This window comes from Homalodisca vitripennis, unplaced genomic scaffold (assembly GCF_021130785.1).
Source record: "Homalodisca vitripennis isolate AUS2020 unplaced genomic scaffold, UT_GWSS_2.1 ScUCBcl_2374;HRSCAF=7065, whole genome shotgun sequence".
Lineage (NCBI taxonomy): Eukaryota > Metazoa > Arthropoda > Insecta > Hemiptera > Cicadellidae > Homalodisca > Homalodisca vitripennis.
Window position 1 is genome coordinate 1,139 of NW_025778477.1, and position 15,512 is coordinate 16,650.

General features: G+C 37.2%; 1 protein-coding gene across 1 annotated transcript; it reads left to right on the top strand.

Moving 5' to 3' along the window:
* The first annotated feature begins 3,840 nt into the window (after nt 1-3,840).
* On the top strand, nt 3,841-4,910 carry LOC124371982. Its single transcript, XM_046830350.1, has 3 exons — nt 3,841-4,030; nt 4,361-4,444; nt 4,664-4,910. Exons 1-3 carry the CDS (start codon nt 3,879-3,881, stop codon nt 4,740-4,742), a joined length of 315 nt encoding a protein of 104 aa, XP_046686306.1. The 5' UTR covers nt 3,841-3,878; the 3' UTR covers nt 4,743-4,910.
* The last annotated feature ends 10,602 nt before the right edge of the window (nt 4,911-15,512 follow it).

The following is a 15,512-nucleotide window of genomic DNA, read 5'->3' on the forward strand; positions in this document are numbered from 1 at the left end:
AGAGACATAAGTATGGAGTCAAAATTGTACACCCTTTGTGAACCTGAGGGTTTAATTGTTAGATTTATGGTGTACTCGGGTAAGATGGACGATTTGGGAGGGAAAGGACATGCAGGAAATGTTGTTTCTACACTTGATGAGAGACTTTTTGAACAAAGGCCATGCACTTTACATGGACAACTTTTATAACAGCGTGACACTAGCAAGCAAACTCCTTGCCAACAAAACATATTGCACGGGTACCCTTCTACACCCTTCTACCCACTACAATGCTCATATGAAGGGGGTGGACAGAGCAGACCAACTAATGTCGTACTACCCAATAGAACGGAAGACCATTAGATGGTAATAAAAAAATATTTGTTCACTTCCTTCAAATGGCTATGGTAAATTGCATGTTCTTTGTGAACATGAATTCCGGTGCAAGAAAGATGCCATTTTTGGAATTCAGAGATAAATTAGTAGATTCTCTTTTGCCCCCAAAGCCAGCACAACCTCCCCGAACTCTTCCGAGGAACCCTCTGCACCGCCTCGTTCAAAACGAAGAACGTGACCTGAAGGGAGACAGGAAACGAAAAAGGTGCAGAGTATGTGCAAAAGAGGGATTGAATAAGCGCACCTCCTATCTCTGCAGTGGGTGCCCAGGGCAGCCTGCATTTTTGCCCCAATTTCGTTGCTTTGGACGAATTTCACAAGAACTAAGAAATCATCAGTTTTTGGGAGGGTTGTAAATATATTATAATTAGTGCTGCATATAAATTTATTATACATTAGAATAAATTATTTAGAGGTTATGTAAACTGTAAACTAACATTAGAATGAGCAAGAGCGTAACTACTGTGACAGTGGTGTGAACTAGTGTTGTGCTCCTGGCGCGCGGCACGGAACCGTGCCGCCAACTGTGACGTCACTATACGGAGCTATTTCTGACCGGAAACCAGTTTTAACATCATTGATGATCCAAAGGAGTCATATGGGTAAGTTATCGCTCACTTTTAATTTTTAGCCATTTCTATTGTCAATTATATTTTTTTCAGCAGTGAATGTGTTAAACGGTTTTTTTCGTTTACCCAAAAGTTTTGGAAAGTGGACAAGACTCATTTACGAACTGATCAACTCATATGTCGGATATTTCCACAACCGTAAGAGATGTCATCACCAAAAATGTTTTTACAGCTTATCAAAACCTAAACCTAGTTCTTAACACAGGGATTTCAAAAAAAATTTAAATAGACTGAATTAAAAACAAAAAATAACATAAAAAGTAAAAAAACAACATAGTTAATATAAATTTTACTAAAAAGCCAAACCACTTTGTTAAGAACTATGCAAAGACTTGATCTTTGAAATAAAAAAAGTTTACAAGTCTATCTCTACTACTTTTTGTGTTATGCGACATATCGTTAACATTGAGTTTAAATGGGAGTCGGACTGCCCTTAAGGGGAGTCCAAATCGAAAAAAACATAAAAAATCCGATTTTCTTTGATTGTTTATTATACTCTATAATGTGCCCTTTAACCCATTCACCTACTTCGACGAAGCCATTCCGCCGCGGGCCCTGCCATACTTCGATGGAGCGCTTCCGCGGCAGTAATAGTTCACTTTAAACTCGACAGATAGCTGCACTAATCAAACTATGAGTGGCGTGAATAAAATCGAGTAGCTACTTGCAAGTAGGCACTCGCAACGAGGGGAGTGTCCACTCGCAGTCTCGAGTCACATTTATATTTCGTGTGAATAAACTTGGTTTGTTGACAAAGCGAGTGCCTACTCCCAGAGTCACATACTGGCGAGTGGGCACTCGCCTGTAAACGGGAGGGGGTGTGACCTTGGACAAGTCGTAACGTGAAAGACAGCTGCGCGTTCTTTCTGTATCCTCTTTCCCTTCACTCCAGTTCTGCACGTAGAGGAGACCAGTAGTTGTGTTGTGTACTGTGCTTGGTATATGTTTAAATTTTCAAGTAGTCATGGGGGAGTCAAATAATGAAGTAAATTGGGACTTAAGTGAAAACCAGGCAAAAATTTGTAAAGATTCTGAAACAGTTTCCAGTTATTTTAGAGAAATCTATGATTCCAGAGTGCAAAAGAAAGCGCTCGTGCGCAATGCTTGAAATAAAGAAGCTAGTGGAAGCGGAATTTAAAGTATGCATGACAGAAGGCCAGCTTTGGAAAAAAAATTCAAAATATGAAGGCACGAATTAAAAAGAAGGCCGACGTTAATCGGACAGGAAATAAAAAGGTCGTTTTAAAATCATGGGAAGAAGAGTTTCTGAATTTCATGGAAGCCGATTCCAATCCTTCAATTGTAAGAATGGCAGCAGGTGTAAAAACCCTTAAACTTCGCTTGCAAATGAGGAATCTGATGGAGATTTTAGTGATGAAGAGGAAATGGAAGAAGTATGCCTATTGCAATCCGCTAAAAAACGAAAAATTGAAACGGATGCTTCAACTTCTGTACAAACATCACACAGTAAGAAGAGGAGCAATTTACCAGAAACTGAAGAGACAAAACAACTTTCAACTCCAAATTTGCAGCGTTTAGTCCTGCTCGAGCAGTTGAAGTATTTCAGAAAATCTCAGCAGTTACTTGACATGAAATTAAAGCGAGAGATGCTAAAGGCGGCTAACAATGTCGAAACCCACAAAATAAACCAAAATGATGGGACCAAATGATGATTTAAGTGGCGTAATGTTAATATGAGTTTGTTTCCAGGAACAGAGTAATTAAATTCCCTCTACTGAGGAAACTAATACTTATATTTTAATAAATAAATTAATGCTTCCTTATCCTTTATCCTAAAAAAAAAATAAATTTTATAGGTACGGGCGTCTGTGTGCCTGGGCCCGTCTGTGCCAGTCAACGAACTATACTACTGGAACGCGCGCTGTCCATAAGCCCCTGTACTATGTTTTCCGGGCACACACAGCCGTGTGCTGCGGGAGTATCCATAGACTTGCAGGCGCTCGGAGTGGGCAAGAACTCAACCGCACTAATCGACTACACAGGTAACCCGCTTTTACATGTCACAACATGAACTTTTCATGTCACAACACGAACTCATCATTGGACATACTTTACTTCAGTCTGTCTCAACGTCTGCTACGAGAAGGTCAATTGTTATTTTTAATCGTTTTAAAGTCAATTATTATTTTAATCGTTTTAATAGGTGTTTAAGAGTTACAAATTTGTTTTATATTCGAGATGCTTTTTAACAATGGTAAAGAGTTGTGCTGCGTACAACTGTACTTCGAGATGGAGTAAAGGCTGCAACACTTCTTTTCACAAGTAAGGACTTAACATTTTTAACCATAGTAATACATTTAGCAATTATAAATTGTAACATGATATGTTGTATTTTATACTTGTTTCATTAAACTTGCAAGATTATTAGGACCTAACAGAAATAGTTCAGTAAGTACGACTGTTGATGGTATATAAATAAATAATTATGTGTAAGACTGATTATCCGCTAGTCAAAAATATATTTTTATATTTTTAAAACTATAATTTGATATTTCTGTAAACAATTTAAAAATCCAATTACTCAAGAGAGTTGTTCCAAGTTAGCCTATCTATTCTTAAAGTAGATTTTAGCCTTTTTACACTATGCACCAAATTCCAATCCAGTACGAAACTAAAACATTTGTTTTATGTACTTCAGAATTATTGTTATGTTTTGATTTTTTCAGTAAATTATACAGACTTTTTATGTTTTAGCTTTCCGTTGGATGATGACAAACTTTTAAAAAAATGGATTATTGCATTGAAAAGAAAGAAATTCAAACCAACAAAACATACTGTTCTGTGTGGTAAACATTTCAAAGAAGACGATTTTTCATTTAGTTTTACCAAACACAACTAAGAAAAGACTAAAAAATGAAGCAATTCCGACATTGTTTGACTTTCCATCAAATATCCAACCACCGCCAAAAAAACAGAGGAGGGTTGTCATCAAAAAGAAGTTACCCGTACCTATTCAGCCACCTAGTGCAGATCTTCGATTTGAAGCCAACACGTCTATGTCATCGGTAAGTTTAACATAATTTATTTGTGTTGTCAGAATCAAAAAGCAAATGTGTAATATGATAAACATAATTTTTAAAAGAACGTAAAAACTACTTTGCTCCCCTGCACAGTGTTAAAAAACATAAAATCATTATATTAAATTGTTATTATTCTATTAATACTATTGTAAGTATTTTTTATTTGATATAAAACTATAAACAAATTTTAAGCCAGCCTTGTTGCCGCAAACCTCAGTTATAATGTTCTATTGTTTTTATTGTCTGCAATTTTGCTGCGATAGGGCTATATTCAACGCAGGTTAATCTAACAGCATTTTTGTTGTATTTTTTGAGGTTCTGCTGCTGCCGTTGGAACACGACCAGTCAGTTTCCACACCAAACGAGCAAAAATCAACAGTTGGCCTACATCAAACACCGGTAAGCTGTAGTATAGTTCGTTGGTAGACATAGACACGGACATCACGTAAAAGGTTTTTTTTAGAGGATGCGGCTAGATAAAAATGTCTCATGAATTGGAGTGGGGTTCTTATACAAATGTTTTTTTTAATAAGTTTGGGTTAATAATTTTAATAAATTCACGAATGATAATTACAATAATTTTAATTGTTGTAATTAATTCAATGCTAATGATTCTAGGATAAGCGGAAAACTGCATCACCATCCACATCTCTATCTCCCAGAAAAGTGCTATTGCGCCGGAAGGTTAAAGCTCTAAAGCAAAAATTAAAAAGAAGGGACTGTAAATTAAGGTCAATGAAAGAATTGATTTCAAATTTGAAAAACAAATTTAAAGCACCAGATTCGTTAATCGAAATTGTAGAAAACAACTTTACAGGGTTGCCTTTCGAGTTATTGTTGAGTAGCCTGAAAAACAAAGGAAAAAGTAAAAAACAAACATACTTTCACAGAAAAGTGTTAAGGAGTTTGCCCTTAACACTATATTTTTATTCACCAAAAGCTTATAGATACTTGCGGGCTTCAAATTTAATTTTACCACATCCTGCCACATTAAGAAAATGGATTTCAAAATTTAATTGTTGTCCAGGGTTTTTGGAGGAGGTATTCATGTATTTAAGACATAATGTTAAGGAACAGGAGCACCTAAGAAATGTAAGTTTGGTATTCGATTCCATGAGCATTAGAAAGCAGATAGTTTATGACGAGGCAACTAGGGAAAAATGTAGGATATGTAGATGTTGGAGGATTCAAAATAGACAACAACGAGGAGATTGCTACAGAAGCTTTAGTATTTCAAATTGTTTCTTTGAGAGGCCACTTTAAATGTATCGTAGGGTATTTTTATGTAAATAAAACTTCATCAGTTTTTCTGTCGCAGCTAATTAAAGTGGCTATAGTTAAACTAAGTGAAGTGGGCGTTAATGTACAGAGCGTGACCTTTGACGGAACCAGCACGAATCTTAGCGCATTGAAACATTTAGGTTGTAAGTTCCCTGAAGCGCCATTTTTTCAAACTCGATACTATGAATTACGATATTTGTGCCATTTTGGATCCTCCACACATGTTAAAACTAGCAAGAAATGCACTAGCGGACATAAAGGTTATAGACTCCGAGTCAGGGAGAATTTGTTTTAAGTATATAGAGGATCTTAATAATTTTACAGAACAAGCTAGGTCTGAAAATGTGTAACAAATTATCAGACAAACATGTTTTCTACAAAAATAGAAAAATGAATGTAAAGGTAGCTGCACAGACTATTAGTTCCAGCGTAGCAGACGCTTTACAATATTTGAACATTAAAGAACATCCACAGTTCTCAGATTCAGATTGTCTAGCAACTGTAGAATTTTTAAGAATAGTTGACAATCTTTTCGATTTTATGAACAGTAGGGATCCATTTGGAAGAGGCTACAAGGGCCCGATGAAACTAGAAAACAAAGCAAATGATGATTTAATGCTTTAAAAAAGCAGACAACTATTTGTCAAAAACTTAAAATTGGAGGACAATCAATTTTAAATCATGCAAGGAAGACGTTCGCTTTAGGTTTTCTAAGTAATATTAAGAGTTTTTGTATTTTAAGAGACAGATTGTTAGTTTTAGAGGATTTTAAATACTTGTTGTCATACAAATTTAGTCAAGACCACCTGGAATTATTTTTCTCCTGTATTAGAAGTAGGGGTGGGAATAATGACAATCCTAATACAAAACAGTTTACTTGGGCAGTAAGGCAACTAATGTTTAGGAACAGTGTCAGGGCATCTGAAAATTCCAACTGTCTTGAGTTTGACCCCAACTCACACTTAGGCCTTCTTGAGTTAGGCCATGGTTTATGTGTTGTAGATGACATAGATGACGAGAGTGAAATTGAGAGCGCCATATGTGTAATGGAAAATTATGATGACTCTAGTTTTAAGGATGAAATCTTGTATTATATCTGTGGAGTCATTGTTAGACGAATGGAGAAACAAATCAAATGTAAAGATTGTTGTTATGTACTCCATGCTAATGATTCTGATCTTAGAACATATACACGCCTTACTGATTTTAAATCTAAGGGCAAATTAATCAGATCAAGTGAGGATGTATTAAAGGTTGTTAAATATGCCTATTTGCTCAAGCTATCTGAGACTAATTTGACTACTGTAAATTTTAACAATGAGAGTTTGTAACCATTTAACAGGTAGTGTATTCAAAGGACATTTAAGTAACGATGAATTTACTGGAAGCCATGAATTATTGTTAATAAAATCTGTAACTCAATTGTTTTTGAAAATAATATCTCATCACATTGCAAAACAAAAAACCTTGCATGTGACGAAGAAATCTAACTTGGGCATAAGACAAAAACTTAATAAAATGATTTTGTTTTTCCAACACTTAGACTAAGTTTATCATGTTTGTGAATTGTTTGTGACATGAATTGAAATATACCACAAGTAATAAGAAAACATGTAGCCTACTATTTTACCTAGACTATATCTGGTTCCTGTTGTGTTAGTTACTGTCGTAGCCTACGGTAATTTGATAACGATTACAGGTTATTGTTTATAGTAATTTAACATACACCTCAAATGCTTAAGAAAAAACGCTGTGTAACAACAGATGTTAGAAAATTATGTTGTAAAATTTAATCATATTAGAGGCTACAGGGCGATTTAAAATGCCGCGAAAGCAAAACTGCATAGCCTGCTTGTACGCGGAGCGTGTTCTTGCCCACTCCGAGCGCCTGCAAAACGTCAGACGCAACCCCGGATTTCGGCCCGGTTCTGTAGCCCAGCGCGCGTTCCAGTAGTATAGTTCGTTGGTGCCAGTAAGGCGGCGTCCTAGCTGGGCGGCAAACGCGGCGCGCCCAGCTAGGCCACCCTCATGCCCCCATCATATTTTTGCTGCCGCGTCGGACGCCGCGTTTGCCGCCCAGCTAGGAAGCCGCCTTACTGGCACACAGACGCCCGTACCTATAATTTTTTCTTTTTTTTCCTCAGTAGAGGGAATTTAATTACTCTGTTCCTGGAAAACAAACTCTTAACATTAAAGACAAGTCTTACAGAACTTTTTACAAATGTTGCTGGTAGATTACATTTGCCAGTTGCATTCTTCTAGCTTGTCCCAATCGCCTTATTTGGCACTCTCCGTAGTGAGGAATTTCATCTTCAAAATTGTTTTCTTCGCCAGGCTGTTCAGCGACGGCTTCAAAATCTTCATCATTTAGGCGTTTCGCTGTGTTGTGTAAAATAAAACAGCAAATAATAAAGGATGGAATGTTCTCCAACTTAATTCTTAATTTGTGTTGGAGGATAGGGAATCGCTGTTTCATCTGACCAAAACATCTTTCAATAGTAACTCGTTCTTTGGTCAAAACATCTGTTAAAAGACACTTGAACAGGTGTTGCAGGTGGGGAAAACGGCGTCATTAACCATGGCGCGATCCCGTATCCTGAGTCTGCAATTAACAGCGATTCCCCCACATTTCTTTCCATTACACGGTAAACATCTGAATTTTTCCAAATTCTGGAATCGTGAACGGAGCCAGGCCAAGAAGATTCGACACTGGTAAACTCTTCTAATCCATTGCAAGTAGCCTGAACGTTAACACTTGCAAATCGTTTTCTGTTGATATACTCATCCCCGTGTAAAAACGGCTTTACAATGGGGATTTGAGTGCAATCAATTGCACCTATTGAATTCGGGAAACTGTAGTTTTGTTTGCCACTTGGCTTTCCCTTTCTCCACTTCCATTTCATCTTCGGTTGTCGGAAACTTAATCCATACATCAGCCCTTGTTTAGAACTGCAGTCCTAACTGAAGAAATTGTGTTGGATACAGATGATCTGTGAACTCCGATGTCCCTCTCCTACTCCAAATTGAAAGCCTGGGTCACCCGAATACCGTAGAAACACTTTCATTCGGTTAACGTTTGTTAAGGCTCCACCGCGACGTTCTTCATCTTCTCCCAAAAAATGTTCGGTTAACCACAAAACACTCTCCCTACTAAATCTGTAAAGCGAACGATAGTCGTCCTCACGCGATTCTCTTCTGACTTTGTAAATTTTTCGAGCTCTAACTGGCATACATTCAGCCATAACTGAAGCGTGTGCACTCAGGGGTGGCGAGAGTCTGCTACTGAGGAGACTCACTTGTTTGAGAGTAGGCACTCGATGTAGCGAGTAGGCTTTGGTTTTTTATTCACCTCAAAACAAGAGTGTCTACTCGGAGTCACATACCGCCTCATCGTTGGAGAGTAGGCACTCGTGGGTGGCGAGTCTGCTACTGAGGAGACTCACTTGTTTGAGAGTAGGCACTCGATGTAGCGAGTAGGCTTTGGTTTTTATTCACCTCAAAACAAGAGTGTCTACTCGGAGTCACATACCGCCTCATCGTTGGAGAGTAGGCACTCGTGGGTGAGTCGAGTCTGCTACTGAGGAGACTCACTTGTTTGAGAGTAGGCACTCGATGTAGCGAGTAGGCTTTGGTTTTTATTCACCTCAAAACAAGAGTGTCTACTCGGAGTCACATACCGCCTCATCGTTGGAGAGTAGGCACTCGTGGGTGAGTCGAGTCGGCTGGCTGGTTTTATTCACCTGACGGTCGAGTGGGCGCTCGCAAAAAAACGATATTGGAGTAGGACACTCGCCGAGTCAAGCTTTTATTCACATGACTGTATGTTTCGTTTCTATGGTTCCTTATTTGTTTAGAACAATATTTTTTTCATTAGTTGGCTAAACTAACGTAAGCAAAGAATAACAGATGAATTTACTCCATATGATACATGTTGTTGATAATAATTGTAGTGAAGAATTCAGTACCGGTAGTGATCAATCAGATGTGGAATGGGATCGTGTGACACGGGAACAGTTTGAAAACTCCGATATTTTCGATTCAGAAGAGGAAATTACCAACTCCTGACATTGGACCGGCAACTGACGACGTAGGCCTAGTCAATGCAAATCAATTCTTGAAGGATGTTGATCCAGAAAATCAAGGTAGGCCTATAAATGACATCCAAATTTTGGAAGATCAAGTACAGTTGCAGTCGCAGACAGAAAATCAGGTCGGGCCTACAGTTGATAACGATAATATTCAAAACATTATTGATTTAGTTGCATCAGGAGAGCTAGGTGAACTAGGCAAACCAATATATTTGGATTGAATGAACAAAATCTACCCCATAATTTTATTTTTCAAGGTGAAAAAGTGGGAGTAAATATTCCTGAATCAGAAAATTTAAAATTAGAACTAGATGTTTTTTTACAATTTTCCAATAATGATTTATTTGATAAGTTGGCTACTGAAACTAACACATATGCTCAAAAATGTTTCTCTCTGATCCTAAAAGGAGGAAACTAAAGGATGACTCTAACTGGGTTGAAGTTACACGAGAAGAAATAAAGTCATTCTTAGCTCTTACTATTCTTATGAGTCTAGTAAGAAAACCCACACTTCAATCTTACTGGACAAAACGAAAAATAATGGAAACTAAGATTTTTTACAGAGGTTATGTCCCTAAAACGATTTTAACAGCCATCATGAGATTTTTTGCACTTTAGCAATGATGACAAACACAGATGTTTCAGCTAAACAAACTAAAAAAGATCAGGCCAATAATTTCTTATTACGAGGGCTGTTTTTTTTTTCAAGTTCCGTTTGTTTCTCCAAATAACCAGCGTAGTGGCGGGAGGCGGGGCTGCGTGTTGTTGTGCAATTGCGCCCGCTCCCCCACTACAACCAACGCCGTTGCCGGCTCCAATCCATCAGTCGTAGCCGAGCTACGGGCGAGTAAAGATGGCCGCTACGATCAATTCTCCCGCCAGTTGTGAGTTGCGAAGTGTGATTCGTTTCCTTCAAGCTGAAGGATGTAGTGCTGCTGAAATCCATCGCAGAATGAGTGTTGTGTATGGTGAACACTGTATGAGTGATAGCGCGATAAGAAAATGGTGTAGGCTATTTGCTGAAGGTCGAACAGACGTCCATGACGAAGGCGGTCAAGGACGCAAGTCGGTCGCTACTGCAAGTTTGGTTGAACGAGTTGACCAAGCGATCCGGGGAGAAAACGGAGGTTTACAATTGATGAACTTTCTACCGAATTTCCAGCCATTTCAAGGTCTTCCTTGTACAAGATTGTGACCACCGAGCTAGGGTACCGAAAAATTGTGTGCCCGTTGGGTACCCAAAATGTTGAGTGAGGATCACAAAACGAAGCGAATGGCGTCAGCCCTAACTTTTCTGACGCGATATGACAACGAGAGAAGACATTTTTTTAAAGTCTATTGTTACTGGGGATGAAACTTGGGTCCTGTATGAAAATCCAGAAACCAAGGAACAATCAAAGCAATGGATGCACACTCACTCCCCTAGCAAGCCCAAAAAATTCAAGCAGACTTTGACCAAAAGGAAAACAATGGCTACAGTGTTTTGGGACCAAAAAAGGTGTGCTTCTGGTTGAGTTCATGCAACAGGGAAACAACGATAACAAAGGAATCATACTGTGAGACTCTACATCGCCTCCGGAGAGCAATACAAAACAAAACGGAGAGGAATGCTGTCATCCGGCGTGGTCCTGATCCACGATAATGCACGACCGCATAGTGCCAATGTCCACAAAACAACTTCTGCAAAAGTTCAAATGGGAAGTTTTCGACCATCCGCCGCACAGTGGGGGTATTTGACCCAAAAACTTGGCCAAAAAGGTTAAAATAAAAATTTACCAAACAATAATGTGTTTGGTGTCGTTGGGAAGGTAGTTAATTGGCGCGTCGAGTATCGCCTGTCTCAGAAGCGTGAGTCACATCCGGTCCCAGTGACAGCCAGTCGAGTTCTGCACTCCCGTGGATTGGACGTGATTTTGCTCTACTAATTACAGCGTTATATTTTATTTATTTATTGCTATCAACATCGTCATATTGATTTGAAAATTGGTGGTCGTTTTGAACGTAGGTAAGTACCTTTATGTTTTGATTTTTATTTGTAGTATTTATCATTAGGAAACCATGAAATTGAGCGAAAAACTCATAAAAATTCTCATAAAAAAACACTTATATTTTATTTTACTAATGCAATAGTATATTTGTCGGGGCTTGTCGGCCCATTTTGCTATATACAGTTTTGTTTTTTTAGTATACAAAGAAACTATAAGAGAAATAAAATACATTGCATATTGTAGCCATTTCAATTTAAACCATTTTTAAAATGGGTCAATGAATTTTAGGAAAAAAATACTTTTCCTGAAATGTACGTTGTGGTCAGCCTCTGTAACATATAACACAATAGTTAAAAAGGAAATTTGCATCCTTTTTATAATGCTGCTTGCTTATTCGTTTAATTTAGACTTTATATGTAGAACTGTATGTTTCTTAAAAAAAAACTTAAAAATTTTAAAATGCAGTTAATTTAGCTTATTTTGTTATTCACAACAATAAAATTAAATATGCAAATGGCAAACTGGATATTATAGAAAAATTAAAGTCGGTTCCTTCAAAAATTACATTTGTAAAATACAGTAGTGTATTATAAATTGCATTCCTTAATATGCAGGATTCGTTTAAAATTATGACTAAAAAAGATTTATTTTTTCAGATTTCAAAATGGAAAAGGAAATCTCCCGCAGTTTTCTTTATGACCTGGTAAAAGAATCTCCAAGCAGGTTAATGGAAGAAAGACTTCACTACATGGAGAACCGTAGTTGCTGATATATGCAAGTGTCCCGAAGAGGTAAGAGAAACGCTAAATCGATCTCTAAGATATTTTAAGTCCGATTTAAAAAAAAGGTGGGCTTCAAGTAATAAACAAAGAGGATAGATTTTTGCATAAAAATGAAGACTGGTTGAAGGGGAACAGTAAAAGTTCCAAACTTATTCTCCATGTTCTTCTGGAAGACCTGAAAAGGATTTTAATTCATGTAGTGGATAGGACAAAGCGTAGGAAACTGAAGAGCTTAGACACCAATCAACTCCTGAAGAACTGGTCTATGCTGCTTCTATGACCCAAAGAGCGTCAGGTAATACAAATGCTGCTGATCTTATAAAAAAGATTACTGAAACGCCTACAAAAGCATCAAAATTTAAAAAATCCCTTAGATATTTAGAAAAGAACCAAGCCTTGAAAAACTCACCATCTCAAGCTCTGTCTATGTTAGTAGATGCCGAACTTACAAAAAGTCAGTACGAAACTATAAGATCGTACAATAAAAATGTTTATCCATGTTACTCTTTAGTTAAAGAAGCCAAAAAAGAATGCTATCCCAAAGACGAATCAATTTGTGTTACGGAGACATTAGCAGAAGTCAAGTTACAGGCTTTACTAGATCATACTATTTTTAGATTGTGTAAATATTTAGAAGAAGTCATAAATAGATTAACTTTAAGTGAACAACTCAAATTGGAATTAATATCTAAATGGGGTTGTGATGGATCCCAGCAGTCAAAACAGTTTAAACAAAAATTCAATAGTGATAATGAAAGTGATGCCAATATATTTCAGAGTTCACTAGTCCCTTTACAGTTGGTTTCTAATACAGGTTCAACACCAAAAGTGGTTTGGCAAAACCCAACCCCATCTTCTACAAGATTCTGTAGACCTATACGCATACGATTTTGTTCACGAAACAGTTGACATTACTACATGAAGAAATTAAAGTATATTCGAACAACAAGCTGAAAATCTGACCATCACCGAAGTTCCTACACAACAAGGGAGTTGGCTAAAATAAGTCATAAGATGTTATTAACTATGGTTGATGGTAAAGTCTGCAATGCTGCTTACAGGAGTAACATCTACCATGCGTTGCTTGCTACATATGTGGTCTAACATCTAAAGACTTCAACATCCTAAATAAGGTAAATGATGTAAACACAGAGGCATTACAGTTTGGCTTGTCAGTCCTTCACACAAGAATTAGATTTTTTGAGTCTCTTCTTCATTTAAGCTATAAGATTGGTCCTTAAGACTTGGCAGGCACGAAGTAAAGATGCCAAACAAAAAGTACTTGAAGCTAAAAAAAAGGATTCAGCAAGCCTTCAAAGAAGAAATGGGACTACTTTGTCGATGTTCCAAAACAAGGATTCGGCAACACAAACGATGGGAACACGTCAAGACGTTTTTTCTCAGATCCAGATACAGCTTCTCGTATCACAGGTATTGACATTAAATTTGATAAAAAAACTTAAAGTCATCTTAGAAGCCATATCCAGCGGACACGCCATCGATGATGACAAGTTTCAAAGGTACACTCGTGAAACAGCAGAGCTGTATGTACAGCTTTATGGGTGGTACCCGATGACTCCAACAATGCATAAAGAAGTTTTGATGCATGGAGCTACTATCATAAAGAATGCTATCCTCCCAATTGGTCAGCTTTCCGAGGAAGCAGCTGAAGCCCGAAACAAAACATTTCAGGTTGTACAGAATGCGATATGCCAGAAAATTCAATCGCGAAATGTGTAACAGAGACGTCCTCAACAGACTACTCTTAAGTAGCGATCCCTTGTTGAGCTGTTCTCGCCAGATTAGCAAGGAAGAAAAGCAAGCCATTTTCAAGCGAAACACTGAGTCTTCTTGTACCAGGGAGACAACAAACTTCTCTTGATGTTAACAGCGAAGAAGAGGAAACTGGTGAAGAGCGAGAAGGAAGCAGTTCTGGGGAATACAGCTGTGAGGGAGTTATAAAATAAATATAATATTATAGAATAAATATAAGAACAGTTGTTTTCTGTAATACTTATTCTCGGAATGTACTTTAAACTATTGTAAAATTCCATTAATTTACAAAAAATTAACTTATTAATAATTTTGTAATATATATTTCAAAATTAACTCATAAACGATGCTCTTATACAAAATACTACAATTGTAAAAAGTTTTAAGTCATTGTTAAATTTATAAAAGTGCCATAACAAAATTTGTCTTTTTGGTAATTTAGTTAAGGGGGCCATTTACCCAAAACCAAAAGTTTTTTAATTATAATTTTTTTTTAAAAATTTGACTATTTTATTATAACCTGGTTAGTTTTGTAAAAAAAATTTTCAATGAAAAAACTTTCTTTCCCCCCACCCATTGCCTTTAGGGGGGGGAGAGCAGTTTTTTTTTTTGTTTTCATCACGGGAAACACTCTAGTTATTATTAGTATTATAGATAATTAAAGTATTTCTTTTTTTTAATTGTAGGGTAAGCAAATACCTACACACTGTAGCATGGGTTTTAATAAATTCAGTTATTTATTACCATAAAAAATTTTTTTCCTCAAAAAGTCAGGTTTTTAAAAAAAAATTTTCAAAAAGATTTTTTTTGTGGGGTTATTTGTAGTATTTTTTGTAATTTCCATGCTACAGTGTGGTAGAGAAAGTATCTAGGAGAGTACATAAAAAATGTCAAGTTGATATATTAACAAATAAAAAAGTTAGAGTGTTTCCCTGCGACGCAAAACACAGAAATTTAAAACTTTCGGAAAAGTCCAAAAAACAAAAGCTTGACCACAATTCTTACATTTTATTTAGTTTAAACACTTACTTATAAGGATATAAGTTCCTAGAAGTTCCCTGCTCCATAAGTAGGCCCTTCTTTCTTCTTCTTCTTGTCTTCTAGTCTCTGCTTCTTCAGCTTCAAATTCCTTCGATATCTCTTGTAATGCAGATTGTTCTTGCGCACAGTGCTAGTAACTCTCTTTTTGTCTCTGATATTTATTATTCTACCACTGAAACCTTCCAGGAGAGACTCCAGCAGCACTCATGCTCAATGAAAATACAGAGTTTCCAAAATTAAACTGTGAAACAGCCTCAGCTACTGCGCCCTCAAGAGTCTTTTTTCGAAACGTTTCTTGTTTTAGGACACGTTTTTCCATATGGTACCATGCAAAACTCTCATTTGCATTTTGGGTCCTTCCTTTTACACATCTTTCCAACAAATCCTTTGCCACTAACCTTTGGTAAACAGGAAAGATGTGTCTGAGAACCTGTGGCGTGATGGCAGTACCCAAGTTGTCCTTATGCGGACCAGGTGTAACGTTTGTAGCTTGCGCCCTTTTGTAAAAACACCA

Excerpts from the sequence above, each read along its gene's own strand:
- LOC124371982 (XM_046830350.1), top strand. The coding sequence starts at position 3,879 with ATGAAGCAATTCCGACATTGTTTGACTTTCCATCAAATATCCAACCAC. Across the intron at positions 4,031-4,360 it reads CCAACACGTCTATGTCATCG|GTTCTGCTGCTGCCGTTGGA; the intron begins GTAAGTTTAACA and ends GTATTTTTTGAG. Across the intron at positions 4,445-4,663 it reads TTGGCCTACATCAAACACCG|GATAAGCGGAAAACTGCATC; the intron begins GTAAGCTGTAGT and ends TAATGATTCTAG.